The sequence below is a fragment of the Spinacia oleracea genome, chromosome 4 (genome assembly GCF_020520425.1).
Source record: "Spinacia oleracea cultivar Varoflay chromosome 4, BTI_SOV_V1, whole genome shotgun sequence".
In the NCBI taxonomy this organism is placed as follows: Eukaryota; Viridiplantae; Streptophyta; class Magnoliopsida; order Caryophyllales; family Amaranthaceae; genus Spinacia; species Spinacia oleracea.
In genome coordinates this window covers 164551678-164575810 of record NC_079490.1, presented here as the reverse complement: position 1 = coordinate 164575810, position 24133 = coordinate 164551678, and the positions used below count along the sequence as shown (strand labels likewise).

The 24133-nt window shown below is 35.0% G+C and overlaps 3 protein-coding genes across 3 annotated transcripts; 2 read left to right on the top strand and 1 right to left on the bottom strand.

Moving 5' to 3' along the window:
• Positions 1-238: 238 nt before the first annotated feature.
• Positions 239-4213, top strand: LOC110803087 (probable pinoresinol-lariciresinol reductase 3). The gene is made up of 5 exons (XM_022008552.2): positions 239-489; positions 600-734; positions 2060-2297; positions 2420-2623; positions 3630-4213. Exons 1-5 carry the CDS (start codon positions 271-273, stop codon positions 3794-3796), a joined length of 963 nt encoding a protein of 320 aa, XP_021864244.1. The 5' UTR covers positions 239-270; the 3' UTR covers positions 3797-4213.
• Positions 4214-6431: 2218 nt separating this feature from the next.
• LOC110803073 (phenylcoumaran benzylic ether reductase Pyrc5) lies at positions 6432-11627 on the top strand. Its single transcript, XM_022008540.2, has 5 exons — positions 6432-6700; positions 6947-7081; positions 9197-9434; positions 10360-10563; positions 11218-11627. Exons 1-5 carry the CDS (start codon positions 6518-6520, stop codon positions 11382-11384), a joined length of 927 nt encoding a protein of 308 aa, XP_021864232.1. The 5' UTR covers positions 6432-6517; the 3' UTR covers positions 11385-11627.
• Positions 11628-13661: 2034 nt separating this feature from the next.
• LOC110803062 (protein RER1B) lies at positions 13662-20569 on the bottom strand. The gene is made up of 4 exons (XM_022008523.2): positions 20372-20569; positions 19791-20176; positions 14141-14321; positions 13662-14063 (listed from the first exon to the last, which is right to left on the bottom strand). The coding sequence occupies exons 2-4, from the start codon at positions 20132-20134 to the stop codon at positions 14004-14006; spliced, it is 585 nt and encodes a 194-aa protein (XP_021864215.1). The 5' UTR covers positions 20135-20176; positions 20372-20569; the 3' UTR covers positions 13662-14003.
• Between the last annotated feature and the right edge of the window lie 3564 nt (positions 20570-24133).

Below are 24133 nucleotides of genomic sequence, written 5' to 3'. Positions count from 1 at the left end.
GATTGAATACACGGTGCGCCTATCAAGTTCAGCCTCAATCACCATTAAACAAAAGCGAGATAGACTGGCGTATGAATGTATTATTGATCCCAGCCTCTCAAAAAGCGCCAAAGTTCTTTTTAGCGCGAATAACCTACAAGGGCAATATAAATTATAAAAGGGGGAGATTCGAATCTGAAACATATTATACGCAGACCTCTCGGTCTTAACCATTGTCTAACCACTGGGCCAAGAGATTATTGATTAAAAAAACGCCAAAGTGCTACCCTCATGATAAAGGGTATGACACACATCACCGTTAATCGGAAAATGGAGAAAAGCCGAGTATTAATAATCGGAGCAACCGGAAATCTAGGTTACCATATTGCCAAAGCCAGCATTGATGCATCACACCCTACATTTGCTCTCATCAGAGAAACCGCATTTTCCGACCCTCTCAAATCTCAAAAACTCAGTGTTCTCTCAGATGCTGGCGCCCTTCTTCTCAAGGTCTTTCTTCTACCCTCTTCCTAATTTTTTTCTGGGTATTTCCGGGTAATTCTCAAAATTTCGTGGGTTTTATTTATTTGATTTTTTTGTTTATATAATTTTGGTTGTAGGGTTGTTTGGAAGATGAGAAGAGTTTACTTGAAGCAGTGAAGCAAGTTGATGTTGTGATTTGTGCAATCCCATCTAAGCACGTTCTTGCTCAGAAGAGCTTAATTCAAGCTATTAAGCTTGCTGGCTGTATCAAGGTCTTTCTTTTTCTGTAACTTTTTATTTGTATGATATTTAGAAAATTGTTCAATTCTTAAAGCAATTCTTTGCTGGGATCATGATTAGAAAAAGTAATTCAGGTGTAGAAGAACTATACTTAATTGGATTTGAGTAAACGTGCATTTTGTTGTGCTGATTTTTATATGCTTAATCACCATATGATTATAACATTAATGTTGTATTGGCAGTACTAGGAAGTAATGGCGAGTTTCGTTCTTTTCACTTGAATTCCCCCTATCTGATCTTTGATGAACTTCTGAATTAGCTCGAACTTATATGAGCTTATTTTTATTTGTTAAGTGAACTAGGTAGTGGTTAATTGAACTTATTGACCTTTATATGACTGATTCTGAATTTATATTTCCTGAAACTTATTTTTTCAAGGTGAACAGAACAAAGTCATGGTTATTGATTCAGTCTCACACAATGACACAAAGGCCATATTACCCTCCGGATCATGTGTTTGTAGCCGAATCTGTACCAAATATGATTGGATCCCTATATTTATCTTCTTTTCCCCCCCTTTGGTAGGGTAGTTTGTAGTTAGAGCTAGATGATGACTTCTTTTTGTTGTTCTAGTAAACCCTGACCCTTGACGGATCCCCCAGTTCAGCCGAGCTCAGACCCTGGGGAGTAGAGTGGCAATGCTAAAGAACTGCCCACCAAAGTGTCTCTAGTGAAATCTGGTTTTATGACTTCCAAGTTACGGGATACAAACTTTACCACCAGACCAAGTACACGTACTACTTGGTAGAACTCAAAGAAGGTTTATATTAGTTAGTCACCTTATTTGAGAATAAAAAGGTTGGGTTTAAATTTATTTATTTTAAAATACTTTCCCAAGTAATTATCTTTTGAGCGAAGGATTCTTTCCATGCCAATTATTATATGTTAAGACAAGGGAAAAACCATATTACCATGACTTGAGGCCCTACACTTCAATGCATTGTCATGGATATGGGTTGCTGTTTGAGCATGCTGTATTTTCATATCTAAGGTATTTAATCTATTACGCCATATCCCATTGAACATGGACTATTTATTGCAACCTCAACGGAGAGGAGAAGGAAAAAACTGCTAGCTATTTGAGTCTTCCTAAACGAATATATGAAACACGAAATAGAAAGTAGGATAATGTGTTTTTAGCTACCTTTTAGAACAATGCAATTTTGTCCATGGAGTCATGTTAGAAGAATAAGAGTAGTTGGACTGACAAAGCTAAATATTTATGCTTTATGCCAGATCATGCTTCTATATGTTATGTTGTAAGCTTGTAACCTATAACAATCTTGTAATTTTACAGAGATTTATACCTTCGGAATTTGGATTAGATCCAGACAAGGTGCAAATATCTGGCATGGACCACAGCTTCTATTCAAGAAAAGCTGATATAAGGCGGCTTGTGGAAGCTGAAGAAATACCATATACATACATTTGTTGCAACTTCTTCATGAGTTATTTGCTTCCATCTTTAGTTCAACCTGGGATAAAAGTTCCTCCAAGAGACAAAATTACAATATTTGGGGATGGAAATGTCAAAGGTCTGTTAAATTGCAGTTCACTTCCTTTAATTTATCCAGTATAAGAGATTTTGCTAGATTGATATTTTTGTAATTTTATCAGGAATGCTGAGAAGTAATTGTTTTCTTGTTCACATGTATAGGCGTATTTGTGAAAGAAATTGATGTTGCTGCCTTCACAATCAGTGCAGTGGATGATCCACGTACCTTGAATAAGGCGATGTATTTGAGACCAGCTGGAAATGTTTACTCCATGAATGAACTGGCCGATGTTTGGGAAAGTAAGATCGGGAAAGAATTAGAGAAAGTGTTTGTTTCAGAAGAAGAGCTCCTTACCAGAATCAAAGGTAGCTTAAAACTCTTTCCTATTTAATTCCATACGAGGTATTTTGTAGATCGTGTTCATGGTTTTACAGAGAAATGGAAATGAAATAATACTTACTCCGCCCCTAAATAACATGTCACACTTACTTATGAGTCATTTTCAGGAATTAAGTTACAATTACATAACTGTGCTTCACTAGTTCAATTTCTACAATTGACTCTTAATATAATGTGGCATATAATGTAATAAGATTTTCTCTCCCTCCATATAAATTAGGCTAAAATACAAGGCCATAACTACTTTTCAAATATTAAATTACTAGATTTAGATAGTGGCTTACTATTTTGGGACGAGCTAGACAGAAATGTGGTATTATTTTGAGATAGAGGGAGTCAGGGAGTATAGAGTTTTGGTATGTAGTTGTGATTATTGAACCAAGAAGACCGACCCCCAACCTTTAACTATGTGTTTTAACACGCTGAACTGAGACCGAGCCCATTTAAGGTATGCACAGCGGCACTAGGCTAAGATGATTAAAAGATCTCTATTTCTGAAGGTTGGACTGTTAAAAGGTCGCCGGATCCTTGTGTGACAAAACGGTTCAGTTGACTAATTAGGATGATAGGATTGAAGTCGGGGAATTCACCTTAAGGTTTAAATGGTTTAATTATAATTAAGGCAGTTGACTAATTATGTTTTAACTTCCTAGGAATTGAGTATTCTTGTTTGGTTCAGCATAGGAAGTTAGGATTCCCAAGGGAAGTTCTACTTAACTAGGGAGGACTAGATAAGCAACTTCCCCCATTTTAGGGGAAGTTTCACTTCCTATGCACATGTCAACCAAACAATCTCTTTACTCTTCACTTCCTAGGAAATGAAACTTCTCATGAATGACAACCAAACTAGCCCTAAGCCTCTGATATGGTTTTATTGTACGCTTCAGTAGAAAAGGGAAGTAGCTGTATAGTTTTATAGTCTTATACCACATGTGCTACAAATTGCACTAAGACAATTCCTGTGTGTTGCAGAAACCCAATATCCAAACAATATGGAGCTTATCTTCATATACTCTGCTTTTGTGAAGGGAGATCAGACTTACTTTGACGTGGAGTCATCTGGTGGCGTGGAAGGAACTAAGCTATACCCTCACCTTAAATACACCACAATAAGCCAGTATTTGGACACCCTTGTTTGAAACTTAATGGTTAGTTTGTAGGTTGAGTATGTGTTATGCTGGTGAATTCTTGAAGAGTGGAAGTACCCATATTAAGTTACGGAGAAGGTTGTGAACACTGAACAGCTCATTGTAGAGATTTCTATGGTGGTTCTATAAACTTGTTATAGCATTTTGAAGCTTGATACTCGTACAATCTCTTAGGTACACAAGTGTACTTTGAAATTTGTGTTCTAGAAGGTGGATTTAGTTTAAATACTCAGTATATTGGAAGGTATATCATAATCATATACTTGTATGAGACATCTTGAACATGGGCGGAGCTACATCATATGGATCCCGTATAAATCGAGGCTTTCTAAATACTCCGTATTTTGTTTTCACAATGTGGTAAATTTGGATTGTTTTCCATTTTATCCCTATGAAAATCTTTAATTATTTTTGCTTCTAGTGTACCTTTTTACTTGGATCCGCCACTGGTAATATTTTAAGGTATTTTATACCCCGTATTATGCTTTTGATTCACTTTCCTGCTTACAGTAGTGTTCTTTAGACTAGATTTTAGCAACCAAATAATGGTTCCACAATGAATGGCAGGGGCGGAATTAGGGGGTTAGCGGGGGTCATAAGTCATAATCCTCCTCATGATATGTTTAAAAATTAAATATGTACTACAAAAGCACATATCTTATAGCTCAAGTGGTTATTTTACCTTAAAAATTAGAGGTGGTTAGGAGGTACAAGGTTCAAATCTTAGCTCTCTCACTTTTATACTTATTTTTTTAATTTTATTTTTTGTTTTCTGTCGTTGTAAAATTATAGGTTAAGTTTTGCCTCCCTATACGTTATTTCTGGTTGAATGGGTGACTCAATACTTCGTAGTCATGAATCAATGTTGGAGCACAGCACCGAATGATGATGAAACTGCCTTCTTTGTCTAATTCCATATTTTGCGTGTGCTTTAAGATGAGTAAACATTAGTCAAGCTTTTCGATCACTACCCACAAGTAATTTAAACCAGACACAACTAATTTAAAGTAATTAATATAAGGTCAGAAGTAGTCGTTCATGATGACAACCGGCTAACATCTAGTCAGTTTCCTCTTTTGGTAGCGAATTTTTTTTTTTTTTTTTTTGGTAGCGAAGTTAATAGTTATGTTGATTGCGCAATTTGAGCTTATAACGCCACAATTAAATCTGAGTAGAGGATGAAAATATAGTATGTCTCGACCATGGTAAAATGGCCATTTATAGTCTCAGTACTGGAGGATTTAAGGTTGTATTTCGACCCCTTAATTTGATTAGCAACATTTTAGAAAGTGTAAATACTAGAAAAAAGCATATGTTACTATGTTTTCCGGACAAAGTGAGATGTTAAGATTTGGAATTTTTTTTAAGTATAATCGTTTTGTACATTTATATTTGTATTTACAATTTATTCAATTCGTGGATTATGGACTGTGGTGCACATAGAGAATGGTGCACCAAAAGAACATATGTGCATAAGCAAAAGAACATGACACTACGGCAAAAGAACATGCGATATAATATTTCACTTTTTTGTTATAAAAATAATATATTAATTTACTATTTATTAAGAGCCTAAATAAAAAAAAATACTCATGTTTTTTTTTCGTAACCAGATGTTCTTTCAATTATATACTAGTGTTCTTAAGGTGCACCATGCTCTATGTGCACCATGGACCACCTTCTAAATTGCGCAATTTATTTAATGGTACTAAAAATTAACATCAGTAGTGAAGAGAAAGGTGATTCACAAAACTGTATTTTGACAAGGTAGTCTTTTTTTTTTTTTTTTTTTGTCGAGGAATAACGATATCATTAATAATCAGCCATACGGTATCTACAATGATAAAACAGATCTGAATACCACAGATTCAAAGAAAATACATAACTGTTATAATCAAAACAATTACTACTCTGCATCCTAAACCCAGTGATTTTCGATGATTTCTCATCTTTCCAAGTAAAGCCCTTCGCATTCCGCACACGAATTGTTCTGATCGACGAGTTGATGCTAAACATTAAACCTGTATGAATCCAAATCTCCTTCCCAATTATTGAAACCTCTAAAAAAGTTCTCATCCACGGATGAGAATCAAGAACCTAGAAAACTCTAGGAAAAACCCAAATAAATTGGGAACGAATTAACGAAAAACAAATCAAAACTAGAGAAAACATGAAGAGAAAACAATGAAAAACAAGAAATGCGAGATTGTATACATTAAAGGATAAAATGCTAAACATTTGGATTATTGATGTCATAAATTTTTTAAATTATTGTCTAATACTTACAGTAGTAAACTGTCAAACGACGTTAATGTGTATTAGAAGGTTTGGTAGGAGATTATTTGTATCTTAGAAGGTTTGGTAGGAGACTATTTGTATTAATGTGGCTTTTTTCTAAATTAAGTTTACAAGGACAACTATACCCTCAGAAAGTTGACATACAGACGACGCTATTGTAGACTTATTATGGAATTAAAGAAATGAAAATGGACGGCATTCATTAGCAAGTACAGTACTAATCAGTAATCATACATGCATTACTTAAGCAACAAATAAAACTAGTACAAAAGGTCAAAACCGTAATTATACCTTCCGTAGACACTTTTAAATAGTGTGGCATGAAGTTATACCAGTCAGTCAGTCACCCCACTAGCTAAGTTTTGACAAACTCTTCTTCACAAAATATCTTTACAAAAATCTCCTTAGACAACAATGGCCGGAAAGAGCAAGATTCTGGTGATCGGAGGCACAGGCTACATCGGAAAATTCATCGTTGAAGCAAGCGCCAAGGCGGGCCACCCTACCTTCGCCCTCGTTCGTGACGAGACGCTCTCTAACCCTGCTAAGGCTTCCATCATTGACAACTTTAAAAGCGTGGGTGTCTATTTGGTCACGGTACGTTGCAAATGCCAATCCGTAAACTCATGTTCTTTTTATGTAACCAGATGTTCTTTTAATTATATACTAGTGTTCTTAAGGTGCACCATGCTCACTGTGCACCATGGTCCACCTTCTAAATTGCGTGCAAATGCCATTCGCTTACTAATAGTTTTCTATGTTTTTGTTGTTGTAACGTTTCAACTTTCAAGGGATTTTGATATGAAGTATATTAATTGGTTGTCAATAATTTGCTGTTTGTAGGGAGATGTTTATGATCATGAGAGTTTGGTGAAAGCAATTAAGCAAGTAGATGTGGTAATCTCTACAGTAGGGTACCCTTTGTTTGCGGATCAAGTGAAGATCATTGATGCAATTAAGGAAGCTGGCAATGTTAAGGTAGTATACTCGTATGTTATACTCCCTCCATTCATTTTTTATTTTACTGTTTTAAAAATAACGTTTCTATTTATTTTTCCTGTTTCTATTTTTGGACATGATTTTTTACCCAAATACCTTCTTTAGCTTTCTAATTACCAAAAAGTACCTAAAAATCTCTACATATTTTACCATAGATTTCCCCTAACATCCCTTAGTTAATTCATTCACATTTCCCCCATTCACCCACCCAGTCCACTTTTATGATTTTTTTTTTTTAATAAAATATCTTCTATTTTTGAATAAAAATATCTTCTTTTTTCTTCATTTCTTTATTATTTTCTCTTACATCCAATCACTACTTTTACAGCCAATAATTACCCGTACACCCAATCATTACAATATTCCATTTTTCTTAATTTTCCATCCCGATCCTATAATACGAAGATAAAAAAGGAATAGAGGGAGTATGTCAAATCTCTTAAATTGATACTAAAAACATTTATGGGAAGGGAAAATAAGGGATCTATTTTCAGTTCCAAATTTGGAGAAATTTGAAGGGAAAATGGATCTCACATTTCCCTTTCTCCTCTTCCCCTCCTCCTTCCTTTCCATCCTATCTTGCAATCCAAACATTCTGTTAATAATTTCACTAACTTTTTGCATTTTTACTTGAATGAATATAGTCTCCAGAATGCAGACTCTCCACATTATCCTAACCTCCAATAATTAAACATGTGAATTTTTATTTTTATTTTTTATATATAGGAGAACCCTTCATTGTGAATTTATTTTGAACTTATATTCTACTTAGCATCTCCATTATTTACAGTGCAAGGACACATTAGAAATCTCATCAAAAAAATATTAGTCCTACTTAATTCCTTATATTTTAAGAAAGGTGATAGCTTTTTCCGGACATTTTAAAATAATATGCTTGATTATTAATTCCGGACAGAGAGTACAACCCCAGTGTGATCTAAACTTAGTCCTTGTAAACTGTTGTTGCCGGGTGGAATACTGGAATGTCCGGAAGTTGATTAAATATTGCAAACTTGTTCTTGTGAGAAGCTTGTTTGAAGTAATGAGCAAATGGAACCCAGTATGAATAGATTGGTGTTGTTGTTGTTGTCTATAGTCCACGGATTGTGTTGCGCAATTTAGAAGGTGGACCATGGTGCACAGTGAGCATAGTGCACCTTAAGAACATTAGTATATAATTAAAAGAACATCTGGTTACGTGAAAAGAACATGAATATATTTTTTATTTATATTTTTAATAAATAGTGAAATAATATATTATTTTTTATAACAAAAAAGTGAAATATTATAACGCATGTTCTTTTGTCGTAGTGTTATGTTCTTTTGCTTATGCACATATGTTCTTTGTTGTTGAGAGATTTGAATGATTCACTGATTTCTGAGTGCTTTTCTTTTTCAGTCAATTTCTCTGTCTTTTTCAATGGTCCAAGAGTGAGTGTTTGTGTCATTGTGTGTGACTGTATGAGTAGATAAGCTAATAAAGACTAAAGACTGAGTGTATGGGACCAATTAGTATCTTCCTTTTTGTTACTCCATATTCACTCTAATGTCAATCTCCTTTTCTGTTTCTGTTGTTTGATTCGATCCAAAATTCATGTGTCAGTAAATGAGATATAAATAACTATAAGGCACGCTTCTCAACTTACTTTGAATATTTTAGAAAAAATAAATTCAGACAAAATAAGTCTTTTTTCATACAATTCCAAGTACAAAATAAAGTTTTTTTCCATACAATTTTAAACACAAGCTTTTATCAAATAAAATAATAAGTTGATTCAGACAAATTAAGTCCACTAGAACATGTGAGAATGCTTGGGAAATCTATATAACAAAGATCAATAACCTATTTTTTTTTTTTTTTTAACTGATTGGTTTGGTAAATTGGATAAGTAGTACATATGGTTCTATCTTTCCTTCCTCTTCCTTTCCGTTCTATCTTGCTATCCAAACACATTGTAAGAGATTTCTTAGCTACTTCTCATACAGTCACAACAACTTAAAAGATCGAACTTTTTTGGATACACTAAAAGGAACAAAACAGTCCCTTGATTTAATCATGTCTAATTATGTTATTCATGTTTTTGGGATGTTTAGAGGTTCATCCCCTCGGAATTTGGTGTGGATGTGGATCGTTCGAGTGCAGTGGAGCCTGCAAAATCGATGTTTGAACTCAAAGTCCAAATCCGGCGAGCGATCGAGGCTGCCGGAATTCCTTACACTTATGTGTCATCCAACAATTTTGCTGGCTACTTTCTCCCTACTTTCTCTCAGCCTGGAGTTACTGCTCCACCAAGAGATAAAGTTGTCATCTTAGGTGACGGAACTGCTAAAGGTAATCTCTTCTTGGGTTTTTCTATGTTGTACGACTTGTACCCTTTTAGTTTATTGATTTCTATGTTAGTACCCAAACGTTTTAAATTTTACATATTGTACCTTTTTAGTGGCAAAAGTTAATCATTTTTATCCTTGTCGTCAATCCAACGTTAACAACTTCCGTCATATTATTATTATCATTACACCATTGCCTCAAATAGGCTCCCCCAAGAAGCGGGGTAAAGGGGGTCGGACGTACGCAACCTTACCCCTGCAATTGCAGAGAGGTTGTTTCCAATTAATCCTGAAGCGATAACGGGACGCCCATCTTCTGCTTCATGGAAAGGAAGCGAAGAGGTTTTAAGAGCCATTTTGATTTAGTCGATTACATCCCACAGCCAAAAGAACAAATGAATCATTGGCTCCATAGGAAATGAACAAAAGAACAACTTCCGTTATATTTTTTAAAAATATAGATTTGTCTACTTTAGCGTTGGGTTAACAACAAATATAAAGTTGATTATAATACAGAAAAACCTTAGTTGGTTTAAGAAGTAACAGAATTTTTAAACGTTTGATTAACAATAAGGATACGGTTGACTATATTTTACAAGTACGACAAGGGTACAATGTGGAATATTTTATATGCATGGATACAACATAGAAATCAAAGAAATAACAGGGGTACACTCTCCTTTTTTCACTTCTAAATCCACAGATTTAAAGGTTCTCCTTTACTAACATTCAGAAACTTGGTTCAATCATAACAGTCTTTTACAGTTTTTGTAATGTCTTTACCATGCGTATGAATTGAAGTTGTGAAGTGTGAATTACCTGCGCCTTATTATATGTAAAAAAGAACATGAATCAGTAAAATCTTTGAAGGAAAATCCAATGATGATCTTTTATTGCTAATGATAATGTTACGTATGATGAATTAACAGCGGTGTATAACAAAGAGGACGACATTGGAACCTACACCATTCGAGCAGTGGACGATCCAAGGACCCTAAACAAGACTCTCTACATTAAACCCTCTGGTAACACATTGTCCTTCAATGAGCTTGTTTTCTTGTGGGAGAAAAAGATTGGTAAAACCATCGAGAAAGAGTATGTTCCCGAGGAACAGGTCTTGAAGAACATCCAAGGTATGTCACTTAATCTTGTTATAATCCGTTAAGGTTCCGTTTGGTTTGACATAAAACGTTATCAGTGAAAAATGATTTCCCTAGGAAAAACACAATTTCAAATCAGTTTTCCTTTGTTTAAGTTCCTTACAAGAAAATATATTCATAGAAAAAAGGAAAATGAGAGAAGATGGGTGAAGATTGATGGCAAGAAGGAAGAGAGATGTAAGGAGGAAAAGTGGAATGTGTTTTCCCTTCCTTTCAAATGGAAAAGGTTGGTTCCACCATTAAAAGAGTTATGGAAAATTATTTTTCATCCTTTGCCAAACTAAACTTAAAATGATTGAAAATGGAAAAACCATTTTCTCATCATTATCATTTCCATTACCCCATTGCCTTAAAAAGGCTCCCGCAAGAAGCGGACCTTACCCCTGTAATTGCAGAGAGGTTGTTTTCAATTGAACCAAAAGCGATAACGGGACGACCATCTTCTACTTTTCTATGAAAACGTTTTATACCAAACCAAATGGAGCCTAAGATATTGTGTGGCTTGTTGTCGAGTTACACACTTATAACCAATACTTTCTGTAACATAATAAGCTTTGATTAGGATGGTCGTTTAATTGATAAGTCTAACTTTAAGGTTGTTATATTGATGTAATGCTATAATTGCAGATTCTCCACCTCCAGTCAATGTATTTTTGGCAATTGGACATGCTGTTTTTGTGAAAGGTGATCAGACTAACTTCGAGATTGAACCATCGTTTGGAGTGGAGGCTTCTGAGCTCTATCCTGATGTCAAGTATACCTCTGTGGATGAGTACCTCAACCAGTTTGTTTAGCCATCAAAATATCCCTGGTACTAATTCCTGTTCAAGATCCAAGTGTTTCTCCAACCTGGTTTTAAAGAGAGAAATTCATGAAAAAGTGTATTATGGGATCACATTTCCCAGGTTTCCCTTTTGATTTTAAGAATGTAAACGTTTGCTTTGTGTTATATGGATGGAAGTCTATATATATCGCCGTTAATTAGTGTCTTCATATGAAGTACTCCCTCCGTTCCGTAATATAGTGTTTGTTTTCTATTCTGGGTGTCCTAACATGTTGTGTGGCTTGTGCCTGTTTTGAAGCTCTCATATTTGATCTATTATCCATGTCAAACAATTTAAATACCACCCAAGTTGTCTTACTTTTATCTGCAAAATATGTGCACCGTTGAATTTTTTATTCCAAAGTCCACCCATCTCCTTTATGTCTTTGTTGTTTTTTGTTTTTATATTTAAAAAAAGGAAATTTTGTGAAACACTACCTTTAAGTTCGGTGGTTTTGTAAATTGCTACCTTATAAAAACTTTTTTTAATTTAACTACCTTATAAGTTTGGTTTGTTTGACTAACACTACCATTTGACGTTTTTCGTTAATGTTTTCCGTCGTGTATTTCTTCTATTCTTTTAAATATCTCTGTTCATTTGTCATTTTGTGCATTTACCATATTAAATAACCGTTGTAGTGGAGTCCAAAGACGTAAAACATTAACAAAAAACGGCAAATGGTAGTGTTAGTCAAACAAACCAAACTTATAAGGTAGTAAAATATAATTTCCTTTTTAAAAGGTAGCAATTCACAAAACCACCAAACTTAAAGGTAGTGTTTCACTAAATTTCTTTAAAAAAAATAAAAATAAATAGTATACTTTTGGAGTAAAGTGCAATAATATTAATGATTAATCATGCCACTTTTCAAATTCTTTAATTGTCCGTGAAAATATCAACCAGACACTATGTCAAGGGGCAAAGGGAGTTTTAACTAACTTGCTCATGATGAGTAGATATGATGGCCAACTCAAAATGTGTAGAAGACTCAACTTTGACACGACTTGAATTTCTTCAAGATAACATTTATGTATCTGCATGTACTGCTCATTGTGCACCCTGTTTTTAAATGAACATATTGTCTATACACAAATATTATATACTAGATGAAAATATAGTTCAAATTCTAGAACATAGAAGTATTATTTTTCACTTATACGTGTACATTGAAATCTTTTACTGTGATAAATAGATGCTCAATGAGTGTACATCGGAGTGCTCAGTGAGCTCTAAATTGCGGAATTTCAAGCCTAGATCAAAGGACTTGCCATTTATCAACTACAACTCTACGAGCATGTAGTGATACCAAACCGAAGTGATCCGAAATAAATTTGCCCTTGAATATCAACAACTTTAAACCATACATTCAATATGAATTCTTGCAGTATTGCTTAACCTTCCCTCCGCACTGCTCCGTTGGCTCGTAAGTCGCAGGGGTGGAACTAGCATACACCAAGGGTGTGCACCTGCATACCTTGATGGCCTGATTGCATCAGATTAAACATATTTTGAAGCAGCTATGCATCATAGAATTAATTTGGTTTGATGGTTGAAGGTGATATTTAAATAATTATGTAGCCAAGTGATCCGTGTTCAAACCCAACTATAAACATAAATAATTTTCGTACTTTGTGAGAACGAAAAACAACCATTAATTTTTAGCTTCATAATTTACATACCCTACGTAAAAATCCTGGATTCGCCACTGGTAAGTCGTATCCATCCGCAACTGCCTCTGTGGTTCGAATGTTACTGAACTTCGTAGCAACTGTAAGAGTAGACCGTAATTCTTTAATTTGCGTGATAACTTGAACAAAGAAGTTGTTTTCACTAAAGCAAAAGAAAAGAAGGGGTTACTCAATCGGAACATTATTTACACCATGTATTATTACTCGACTTTAGGTTATGAGTCCCAATCTTCATGGATAAATAAAAATAAAAAATAAAAAGAAGCTTATGTATCCATTTTCAAATTTTCACGCAACATAAATAAGTGTTGTACAAAAGCTAAGTTTGCGCATCTCATTTCTTAATATGCTTATCTACACCAAACCATTGGTAATCAACTTATTACTACAGTACAGTACTTTGTCGTCTGTGGATTACAGACGAGACGATAGTTACGTGATAATATATGTAGATGAAAAAGAGAGATGCTGTTTACACATGATCTATAAAAATGTTAGAGCATACAAACGATTGCACTTTAATTCAGGTAATGCAGTTAATAAGAGTGTATTCAGAATCTAGAATAATCAAGTAGGATGTATTCAAGGAGAAAAAGGGAACAGTACAATAAATGAATAGGGATGTGGCCTTGCTAATATAAGAGCTTTAATACACCGTTAAATCACTACGGTAAATAAACAAGCCCAGGTCCGAAAACTAAGCAACAACAAATTTCCTGGCAACCGGAAAAGCTGCAATGCAACCGGATACCGTATATACTCCTGAAAAACGCAGATAAAAAGATATATTTGGACTCAATCTTCTCAATACGTACGCCCCTTCACTCTTGTCCTAAAACTAAATTTTCGAGGAAGGATTCATCTTTCTTACTTCTCCAATACCTGCAAATTCTTCATGTTTTTAGTCAGCACGAGAACCACCACTGGAAGATGCACCGTGTTTATTCTTCCCTCCATATTTCTGTGTCAAAACGTTTTCAGCAAGTTAGTAATGTAAAAAACAAGACTGTCAAAGTATAGAGTACGACGAACACCCACCTGCTTTCCGAGGCTGAAAGGAATATATCTGTACTTGATCATGTGTGTTATTTGGCGTTTCATGGTGAGAACAAACAGCACAACCCAGTAACACAGCAATATTGGCCAGAATACAGGAACATCAAATACAGAGAAGAAAGTCATTACAAACGCAATGCAAAATGACTTAGTAATGGAGTGCCTGCAAGGGAAAACAGGACGTTGTTAAACACGAGCCTACCGGTGTTTACGCGAGAATACAGGAAAAAAAAAGGGGCAAACTTTAAGCAGACGGTAATCTTGATTCATTAGACAGTAAGAAGAATGTGTTAGATTACAGTTACTAGAAAAGTAATTTCCAGAATTTGACACCTAACAGACCTTAGGCCTAGGTTCTCATGATATGATATTCCCGGGTCAAAAACGATTCCCATTAACCAGTGAATTATTTCAAATTCATTTCCCTAAGTTACAGCCACAGGCTTCCTCACATCATACCTTCTCGTCGGTAGGCAAGACCATACCAATATGGCCATATATCACATAATCACATATGCCAAGAATTTACACCTAATAAGGGCAGTATAAGGCTATAATGCTCCAAGGAATTAAAATAAGCAACTGTAATACAACTATAGATTCAACTAGTCAACTGCTTCTATCTTTTAATCAAGCTCCTTGTTTTTTTATTGGTAGAACAAAAAGCGTCTAATCGGGTTCACAAAACAACTTCAACCAAACCAAGTGAGGACTTCAAATAGTAGAATATTAATACGGAGTATGAGTTTTTTCCAATTTCCTTCACTAGAAGTATTCATCTTGAGTAAACAAGTGACCAATATCATACAGCCGTTCATAGTCCATTATTCAAAAATAAAGAATCGGTTTCATAAGAAAACGGTTCCGCTTTTACAAGTTCCAGATTGCAATGTACCTTGCGAAACAGTCCCTCCATCACAAAATGAACATCAATTCTTAATTTTCCTCATGTCATCCCCATTCAAGACTTTCCAAATTAATAGATTCAACCTCCACTCTCCAATAGCCAATGATATCTATTGTAAGCCACACATTTCCTTATATTTCAAACACAGGACCATGGTAAATTCCTTCGATGATAAAACCCAAGTCTCTCCTCCAGATGACCAAGAAAACACCACCGGGTTATATTCATCACCAAAATCTTGTTGTCAAAAGTCAAGACCACATCCTTAGATTGACTGTATACCAAGAACTTAAACCTATGATGTTATAAGGTAAATAAAATAACCAACTATAGAACAAGGATCAATAGAGTAACAAGCCAACTAATTATATCCATTCTCCAGCTCCCTATATCACAGGTACAATAATACGAGTCTGGAAACACTTCACAATAACAACTTTCACCAACTTAGAAGAGAGGACTACGACAAATAATCAAAGGAAGTCATCAGATAATAATGCCAATCCTTGGTAAAGCTCACCGTGTTCATATCAACCACACATATTTGAACATGTACTGCACAGAGAAGAGTACAAATTTCAGGAAGCACCACAAACATTGAAATATTATAATATATATTACGGATATTTCATGAAATACCCCCGAGTTTTGAAGTAATTCACCAAATGCCCATCAAGTTCCAATAATTCACCAAATACCCCTGACAATTGACTTAATGTACCAAATACCCTTACTTTTAACGGTCCGTTAGTCCGCCGTTAGCCTAATTTCATAATTCACCAAATACCCCTATTATTAAACTTATTTCACCAAATACCCCAAACTTAAAAATAGTTATTCTGATATTCCAACGACTAGTCTTTTCGTTTGAAAAGTAGCTGTTGATCTTGCTTGGCTATAAAAACCCACTTTCTGAATGTTTCTTGTAATTTAGATATTGTTTTTCTTTGCTTTGCTAATTGCATTAGATTTGTGTCATGAGTTTTGTTTCCAAATCATCATCCATACACAATGAGTCCACATATATTAGAGTACCTAACCAATTTTGCTATTGTGATAGGAAATTTGTCATCTGAAGCTCCGATACAACACTCAATCCACAAAGGTTGTACTACAAGTGTAATCCTTGCAACAATCTGAGATGGTGCAAGGGAGTAGTTGAGCAAGAAAACAGGGGGCAGTAGCATGAAGGACAATACAGGGGAAGCTTAGACGAAGGAGAAAGTACTGAAAACAGGGGAAATAGTAAGATGCAATAGGACTTGAAACAAATGAAGAAAAGGATGATACTGTAATGTCAATACAAGGCATCTTACTTTGATTTTGAAATGAAGAAAGGCTAATCCTATTTATGTCATGGTTTGGGATGGACAGGCAGAACTTAGGACTCAGGAGAGCAAGCAAGTACTTTTAGCAAAGAAAAGTTAAGACTTCAGAGAACTCTTAGCAAAGCAATTGGGAGGCAAACAACATGTGAAAGAAGTCCGAGGGCAGGGTCTTATTATTGGTATAGAGTTGGATGTACAAGTTGGCCCGATAGTTGATGCTTGTCGAAATTCAGGAATGTTAAATTGTTAATATTAACTGCTGGAAAAGGAAAATAGTGAGATTGGTTCCTCCACTGACCATATTAGAACAGGAGCTCGAAACAGGTTCTGAGATTCTCCTCAAGTGTTTCCCGTCCCTAGGTTGAAGCAGTGGAGTTGAATTTGTGTACGATGAGTAGATGCTTGTCAAATTTCCTTGTGACATCAATAGATCCAAAGCTCATAATTGGCATTGTAGCTGTAAATTAGGAATAAGTTTCCTACTAGCTTCTCTTTGGATTATGCCTTGAGTTTAATGTACAAATTGTCATTTCAAGATATCCCACTCGTTAATCAGAACATTGATTTTCTTTGTTGCTTGGATTCATTTCATAAGTATCTTTCTTCCTTATTATAAGGCTTAGTTTGTTATTTTGATACCTATAAATTGTGTAGCTTTGTATTGAGTGGAACACACAATCAACATTATTATTTTCTCTTCGTACTACAACGTTTGTTCAAAATTAGCCTTTAGATATTATCACGACTTTAGTGGATCAAGAAGGCATAAGCAAACAATAAGCAACGACTAATTTTCAAACGAAAAAACTAGACGTTGGAACATCAGAATAACTATTTTTAAGGTTGGGGCATTTGGTGAAATAAGTTTAATAATAGGGGTATTTGGTGAAATAAAATTTTAAAAAAGGGGCATTTGGTGAATTATGAAACTAGGCTAACGGCGGACTAACGGACCGTTATCAGTAAGGGTATTTGGGGCATTAAGTAAATTGTCAGGGGTATTTGGTGAATTATTGGAACTTGATGGGCATTTGGTGAATTACTTCAAAACTCGGGGGTATTTCATGAAATATCCGTATATATTAATACTATTCAAAGTCCTGCAACTAAATAAATCCATCTTCATAAAAGTAGCAACCCATATCACGTCCACTGTAGTCCTCTATATTACATATATTCACCTATGGACGAATCAAGAATCCGTTTCACAGGAAGGCATATTCTATTTCTCAACTTTTAGCTGATTCCGTACATCCAATGCAAACTACTCCGTATTTATTGAACTGTCTACCTTCTAAGTAGGCCTTTTGTGGCTCCTCTACACAAACAAACAAAAAAAACTACTGAATCTACTTCGTGGCTCCTCAATACAACAATCTAGGGATCGACCCATACAATAAATTTGTCTATTCATCAGGAACAGTTTGGGTCCAAATACATATCGGAAAACACAAAGACATTAACTTCATTAAAAATGAAATATCCACTTTGTAGGTTTTGTCACGCATATAACGCTTCATTGAAGTGTAATAAAAGCGAAATATTAAATGAAGCCAGCAAAGTCCCTTTCTTAAAAGACACAATCTGCTCTTTTTCAGCAGCCTTTATCAACATCTTTGCATCTAAAGAGCGCCAAAGCTCCATATATACTTCTAAGAAGTTAGAACTTCTTGATCAGATAGCAGATCTGACAAGGCTAGGTGTTAACTTTTTAGATATAAAATCTGTTTGTGCAGCAGGTGTTGCATGACTTGCTGTACAAGGTCAGAACTTATAATATACATACAAGTATACAACACATCAAACAAGAAATTAAGCAATATATAATCATCATCTACCAAGGATCCCTTTTATCGTCAAGTAACAGTAAGCTACAAAAGAAAACATATCCTTAACCCAGAACAGCAAAAAGGAGTACCGACTACCAAGTGACTCTAGTCATGAAATGCAATAGCTTTATGGATAAATTGTGAGCTATGTTACTCCGACTCTTTGTTTTACCTCAAGTACCCGTGTCGGATCCTCGACACTCGGATATAGGTATGGACACTCCGACTCTTCATTTTGGTCTAAAATCAAGGAAAGTTTTTGCAATTTAGTTGTGTCGGACACTTGGACGCGCACCCGTGTCCGACGCTAGTACCCGAGTCTGAGTAACATAGATTGTGAGGCATAGACAATAGCTTTATGGATAAATTGTGTTGCATAGCGCAATAGCTTTATGGATAAATTGCGTAGCATAGCAATAGCCCATGAGAAACAAAGTTATTAGCGCAAAAAGGCTTGTCAATTCATAGCGATTTCAAAACTTCTGGGGCCCTATCTATTCCATGTATCGAGCCTCACCAAGGTTAAAAGAGGACAGCCTAGCTTTTAAACCATATGCAAGTAACTTAGCTTGGCCCAGTTAACCTAAGCAGCAATGCAGCATACTATCTCTCCGCGACTCCGCCTTGATCCAGAAAATAGCCAAAGTAGTTGCACCACTTTGACTTTGACGTTTGCCATCACATTACTTCGACAACCAATACTTTTAACTATGTATTAGTAAAAATTATAAATATTTGATATTTGTAATATAAATCGAGTCAAACCCAATAAATTTTACGGAGTACATAATAATATTTGTTTTTAGTTATTAGTAGAAAATTATGGTCAAGGTAAAATAAGTGATTAGTGTCAAAAGTCAAAATGATGCAACTATTTAGAAATGGAGGTAGTATTTGTAAACAAACAACATGACTGTTGTGACAACTAAACACTTTGACAAGATTCCCATGACATGTATATCAATAATATAGCGTCCAAAAGCATTTTTCTGGTAACTTTCTCACACAATACAAGTCATCATCCAACAACTACTATCGTTCATAAACAAAAACCCACAAATCCCAGCTATCTCCCATTGCCTCGACAACTATTTTCAGATTTTCAAGGGTAGAAGCTCCTATAAAGATCACTTTGCTAAATCATCAACTAGAACAAGGCAATGCAACTATCAATAACCAACTAATCAGAAAACATGTCCCGTTACTTTGTTCTCCTAACAACCTACCCCATTGACAAGCATTCTCTATAAACGCCACACGGGCATAGTCCCTTTAACCCCTTATGCCGCATAAACCAATGTCACATTCTCAAACCTAGAAGCTTCAGCAGTGCTAATCATCTGGCTAAACCATTCAACGACAACATTAACAAGGGAATATAACAATAACATAACCAAATTACAACACACATTCTTCATGCCAGATTGAGAACCCCAGAAACCAAATCCATAAGAAAGTCAAATCAAAAATCACAGAAGATTACAGCTGAAATAGCACAAATTGACAGTACCCGTATAGATAGCAACACAAATCAATAAAAAAAAAAAGCTTAAAAGAGAATCATTTACCAGAACTTAAACTCAGGAAGTCGGCGAATAAAGGGTTTGAACTCATCGGAACCTTTGGTGGGTAAAGTGGGACCATCAGAAACCTCAAGCTCAGGATCAACCAAAGGGGTTAAAAACCCAATTAGCAGATTCAAGATGTAGATCCCAAGAGCATAAGTGATGACATAAAACCCTTGAACAAAGAAAACCCTCAACCCATAAAGCACGGCAAGAACTAGGGTTCCTACCCACCTTGGAACCGCATGTGGGGTCGTCTTATCCAAGTAATACTGATAAATTCTCGAAAGTTCATGAAGTTTCTTGCTTGCCGGAGAGTCTGATGACGGCCCACCTAATCCCTCCATTGATATACCCTTGGATTTATTAGGTTTACACCAATTCAAGATCTGGCCACCAAAAATTACACAACATTAGGGGAATTTCAAGGTAAATCGGTTAAATTAATTCAATTTAGCGATGTGGGTTTCTTAAGTTGAGGTAAAATAAGTGTGATCTGGCCAATCTGGGTAGTGTTCACGAAAAAAAGATGAGTTATGTTGAATTTGTGATTAAAGGGGATGAGAGAGAAAAGTTCGATTTACCTTAGAGTAGAAGAGTGCGAATTGGAGCTTTGGGAATGGCGTGGGAGGGCCGACACAGTTGTGATGATGGAAATTGCGATGCTATGAGAATTGAGAAGGTTGAAAGGTCGTCGAGTAGAATGGAAAGAGAGAGAGATTTGGGGGTATTTTTTCTTCTTCCTTCTTTTTATCCCTCTCTGCCTCTTTCTGTGTGTTACTGGCTATTTAATTTTCTGTACTTCTTTAGATATTGTTTTTTCTATTCAAAAGGTCTTGCGCGCACAAGGTGTACACCAAGATAACTTTAACCATTTTTTCTTTGTAATTTTAACTTAGTTTTGATTAACTTTTATATTAGCAAAAAAATTAATAGATAAATATTTTAAAGGGTTAAATTATTAATTTTATACATTATTAGTGAGGTTGAAGACATAAGTTTTACTAAAATGAAAAAATTTATCACTTAAAAGTAGATAACTTTTACATATATATGCTTAACTTTTAAGCATTTTGGGTTAACTTTTACTCAGGTGTACAATATTTATTGTACACCCATTGTAAATAAGAATTTGTGTTTTCTATTTTGTTTGAGTCATTGCAATTGCTAGTGGCGAGGAGTTCAGACCAATCCCCATTTGCAATTTATAATGTCCTCCCGGCTAAGCCGAGTATCCAACTGGAAACTCAAAATTCGATACGATGTCAAATTCGAAAAAGGAAATGCCTGAACTTATATGATTATCGGATTGGGAACCCTTTATGAGAATTTGGATGTTGGGTGCGGTGGTCGGTGGATATCATATATCTTTGAAAGTTAAGGATATGATTATCGGATTGGAAACCCTTTATGAGAATTTGGATGTTAAGGATAGCCATTGGTTCAAGACTCGAACCAAATTCTGATGGACCCGCACCATCTTTTAAGGTCCAGTTTTATTTGAGACTCATTGAATCTGGAGTAGATCTAGGTCTACATGCTTAAAAATGAGTCTGGGGCCAATATTCTTTGACCCATAATCGGTCCTAATCCACCACGTAGATTCAGACCCATTCAATTATTAAAATAAAAGTTATTACTCCGTATTACCTTAACTTACTTTTAGGCTTTTTTTTTACTTTAACTTACTTTTAGGCACATTTTTTACTTTGTATTGTAAGGGAAGTATTCATTAAAGTATGATATTTATTTATACAAATCTCAAAGGCAAGCCATTCCATTACGCCATGTGTCGCCTCTTTATACATTGACATGATAGCCAACCTCGTAAGTTGTAATCAACCGCCTCCAATCGGAAGCAAGACTCAAGAAAGGATCGAACAACGACCTCCATTTGTTTGGTGAAATTCTTCAAGATCACGAACAATTGCATCAAGAGCTAAGATTTGGATTGATTTTCTATGATTTTCTTGAACGGAAGAAGTGCATCGATGTATTGAAGATGAATATAAGACGAATGTTTAATTTGTTGTTTCGTTTAGATTTTTGTGTTTTGGTTAGAGAAAAATTGTACAAGTAATGCTATTTGGGAGAATTTGGTAAAAAATTTACTACCATTGAGAATTTTCCAAAATTCATTGCTACCAATGAGAATTTTCCCTTTTGTTTTGTCATTCGACCTAACATTGATTTAGAAAAATAAAAAAAGTACAACATCTATTATGCTAGGTTTTTTCTAAATAATTAAATGTATCACTTTCGGATACTACAAGACTACAAGTAACTTAAACGTGTTCATTTTTAATTCTTATTTTTTATTGACTCTTTAAACATTTGTATATCTTATTCGAACTAGCTACTTCGCATTCCCTCCCCCCCCCCCAAACCTTGACCCATCGGTCGGTAGCAAGACCCCGTGTTGGGTCGTTCAATTTGTATTGGACATATTGTTTTAAGGCATGACTTAGCACTAGTTGAGCTTAGCACTAGGTTAGACTAAGTCGACTAGACTAAAGTACTAAACTAAACTTAATACAGAGTATGCATGTATATTATTAACCCTATTATTGCATTGCACGTAGTGTAAAAATTATACATAGACCTGCAACCAATCGGCGTTTTTATCGAGCTAAGCTTGTTAAAGAATATTGAGCTTGAATGATCTTTTTATTTTGTTGGTTCGAGCTGTGTATATTTTTTTTTTTTTTGTTCGAGTTGAGCTCGTCTAGAAAAATACTTGTTTGGGTTCTCCTTGAGCTTGCTTGTTTGTATTTCGAGCTCGGGCTTTAAATCGTACGGGTTTTAAACGGTCTTTAACAAGTAAGCTTTAAATGGCACTCCGTAAAATTATGGAATTTATAATTATAATGAATAATATATTTGATAATATTTAACTATACATACGGTTTTTAGGGAAAACATATATTTTTCATATTATTCTGTTAAAATATATGAGCTAATAAACAAGATGTCCGTGAACGTTAATGAGTTGAACACGATGGTGTTCGAGTAAAGCTCGTTTAGTAAATGAACCTTAAACATTTGCTCGAGCTTGTTCATTTTCTTAATGACCGTACCTTGACTGAGCTTCTTTGCGAGTTGTTCGCAAACATATCGACTAATTTGCACCCCCACTTAATAGTTATACAAATACCCGTGCGATGCACGATTTATAATATATACACAAATTTATATGAAATATGGTAGACAATTATCATCAAAATAGAGCTTATAGCTATCCTCCAAATTATAATTAACGATGGATAAATTTGTTATTTCCTATTCGGTGTCATATTTATTAAAACAGTTAAAACAAATAAGGGTACATAAATAAATTTATTTTCTCTCTCATTCACCTCTTGTGTCAAGAATAAACTTAATGATTTCTTCCACCATTCACTCGACAGTAATACCCAGTTAATACTTGCACAATCACCCCATTAACTTTATCACCCGACCACTTAACACCTAACTACACCATTTAATTTATTCAGTTAGAGATGACTTTGAGGCGAGGCGAAGCCTGAACACTCATACCCGCCTACAATTTTCATCTCCATCCCCTCCATCCACTATAGGAGCGATACCCACCACTCTCAATTCCTGTCTCGAGAGGTACACAATAAAATTTATCCCTGCTTCATGACTCCCCCTCCGGTGTATCCAGTACCCCGACCTAAAATAACCCACTCCTTGACTCAGTTTTTTTTTGGGTAAGATAGTTTTGAATCTTAAAACTTAGGCAAATTTGCTAAAAACAACCTTTTATAACCCAAAATTTGCGAGAAACAACCTTTTAAAATAATTTTTGTTAAGAAAGACCTTAAACTAAATTTTTTTTGCGAGAAACAACCAAAATCTATTTTTAGGCGTTGACTAACAAAAACCGGCCATTAACTCTTCAATTTTGCTAAACACACCCATTTCCCCTCTAATCTTCCCTCTTAAACGTCTATCCTTAACCGAAATAACCAAAAAAAAAAAAAAAAGTCACTGACATTTCGCTTCTCTCTGTTCTTCTTTCCCAGAAACGATTTGCTCTCTTCTTAATCATACTGAATCGAAGAAATTGCTACTCCAAGGGTTGTTTCTCAATTCAACATACTCTACTGTAATACCTCGTATTTTTATAATAATTATAAATATATTTTATTATATTTATAAATCATTTTTTGATTTTTGGAATTTATTTCGCATTTAAATAGTATTTTAATGTATTTACTTAATTAGAATATTTATTATTTTAATTAATTACGAAACGAATTTAATTTTCGAGTCGGGATATTTAATGGGTCGCAAGTAATTTTAAAAGGTTCGGGTTTTAAATGAAAAGTCCAATTCGTTTT

Excerpts from the sequence above, each read along its gene's own strand:
- LOC110803073 (XM_022008540.2), top strand. The coding sequence starts at position 6,518 with ATGGCCGGAAAGAGCAAGATTCTGGTGATCGGAGGCACAGGCTACATC. Across the intron at positions 6,701-6,946 it reads TGGGTGTCTATTTGGTCACG|GGAGATGTTTATGATCATGA; the intron begins GTACGTTGCAAA and ends TGCTGTTTGTAG. Across the intron at positions 9,435-10,359 it reads AGGTGACGGAACTGCTAAAG|CGGTGTATAACAAAGAGGAC; the intron begins GTAATCTCTTCT and ends ATGAATTAACAG.
- LOC110803087 (XM_022008552.2), top strand. The coding sequence starts at position 271 with ATGATAAAGGGTATGACACACATCACCGTTAATCGGAAAATGGAGAAA. Across the intron at positions 490-599 it reads CTGGCGCCCTTCTTCTCAAG|GGTTGTTTGGAAGATGAGAA; the intron begins GTCTTTCTTCTA and ends TTTTGGTTGTAG. Across the intron at positions 2,624-3,629 it reads GCTCCTTACCAGAATCAAAG|AAACCCAATATCCAAACAAT; the intron begins GTAGCTTAAAAC and ends TGTGTGTTGCAG.
- LOC110803062 (XM_022008523.2), bottom strand. The coding sequence starts at position 20,134 with ATGGAGGGATTAGGTGGGCCGTCATCAGACTCTCCGGCAAGCAAGAAA. Across the intron at positions 14,322-19,790 it reads CTTCCTGAGTTTAAGTTCTG|GCACTCCATTACTAAGTCAT; the intron begins GTAAATGATTCT and ends TTTCCCTTGCAG. Across the intron at positions 14,064-14,140 it reads CTTTCAGCCTCGGAAAGCAG|AAATATGGAGGGAAGAATAA; the intron begins GTGGGTGTTCGT and ends GTTTTGACACAG.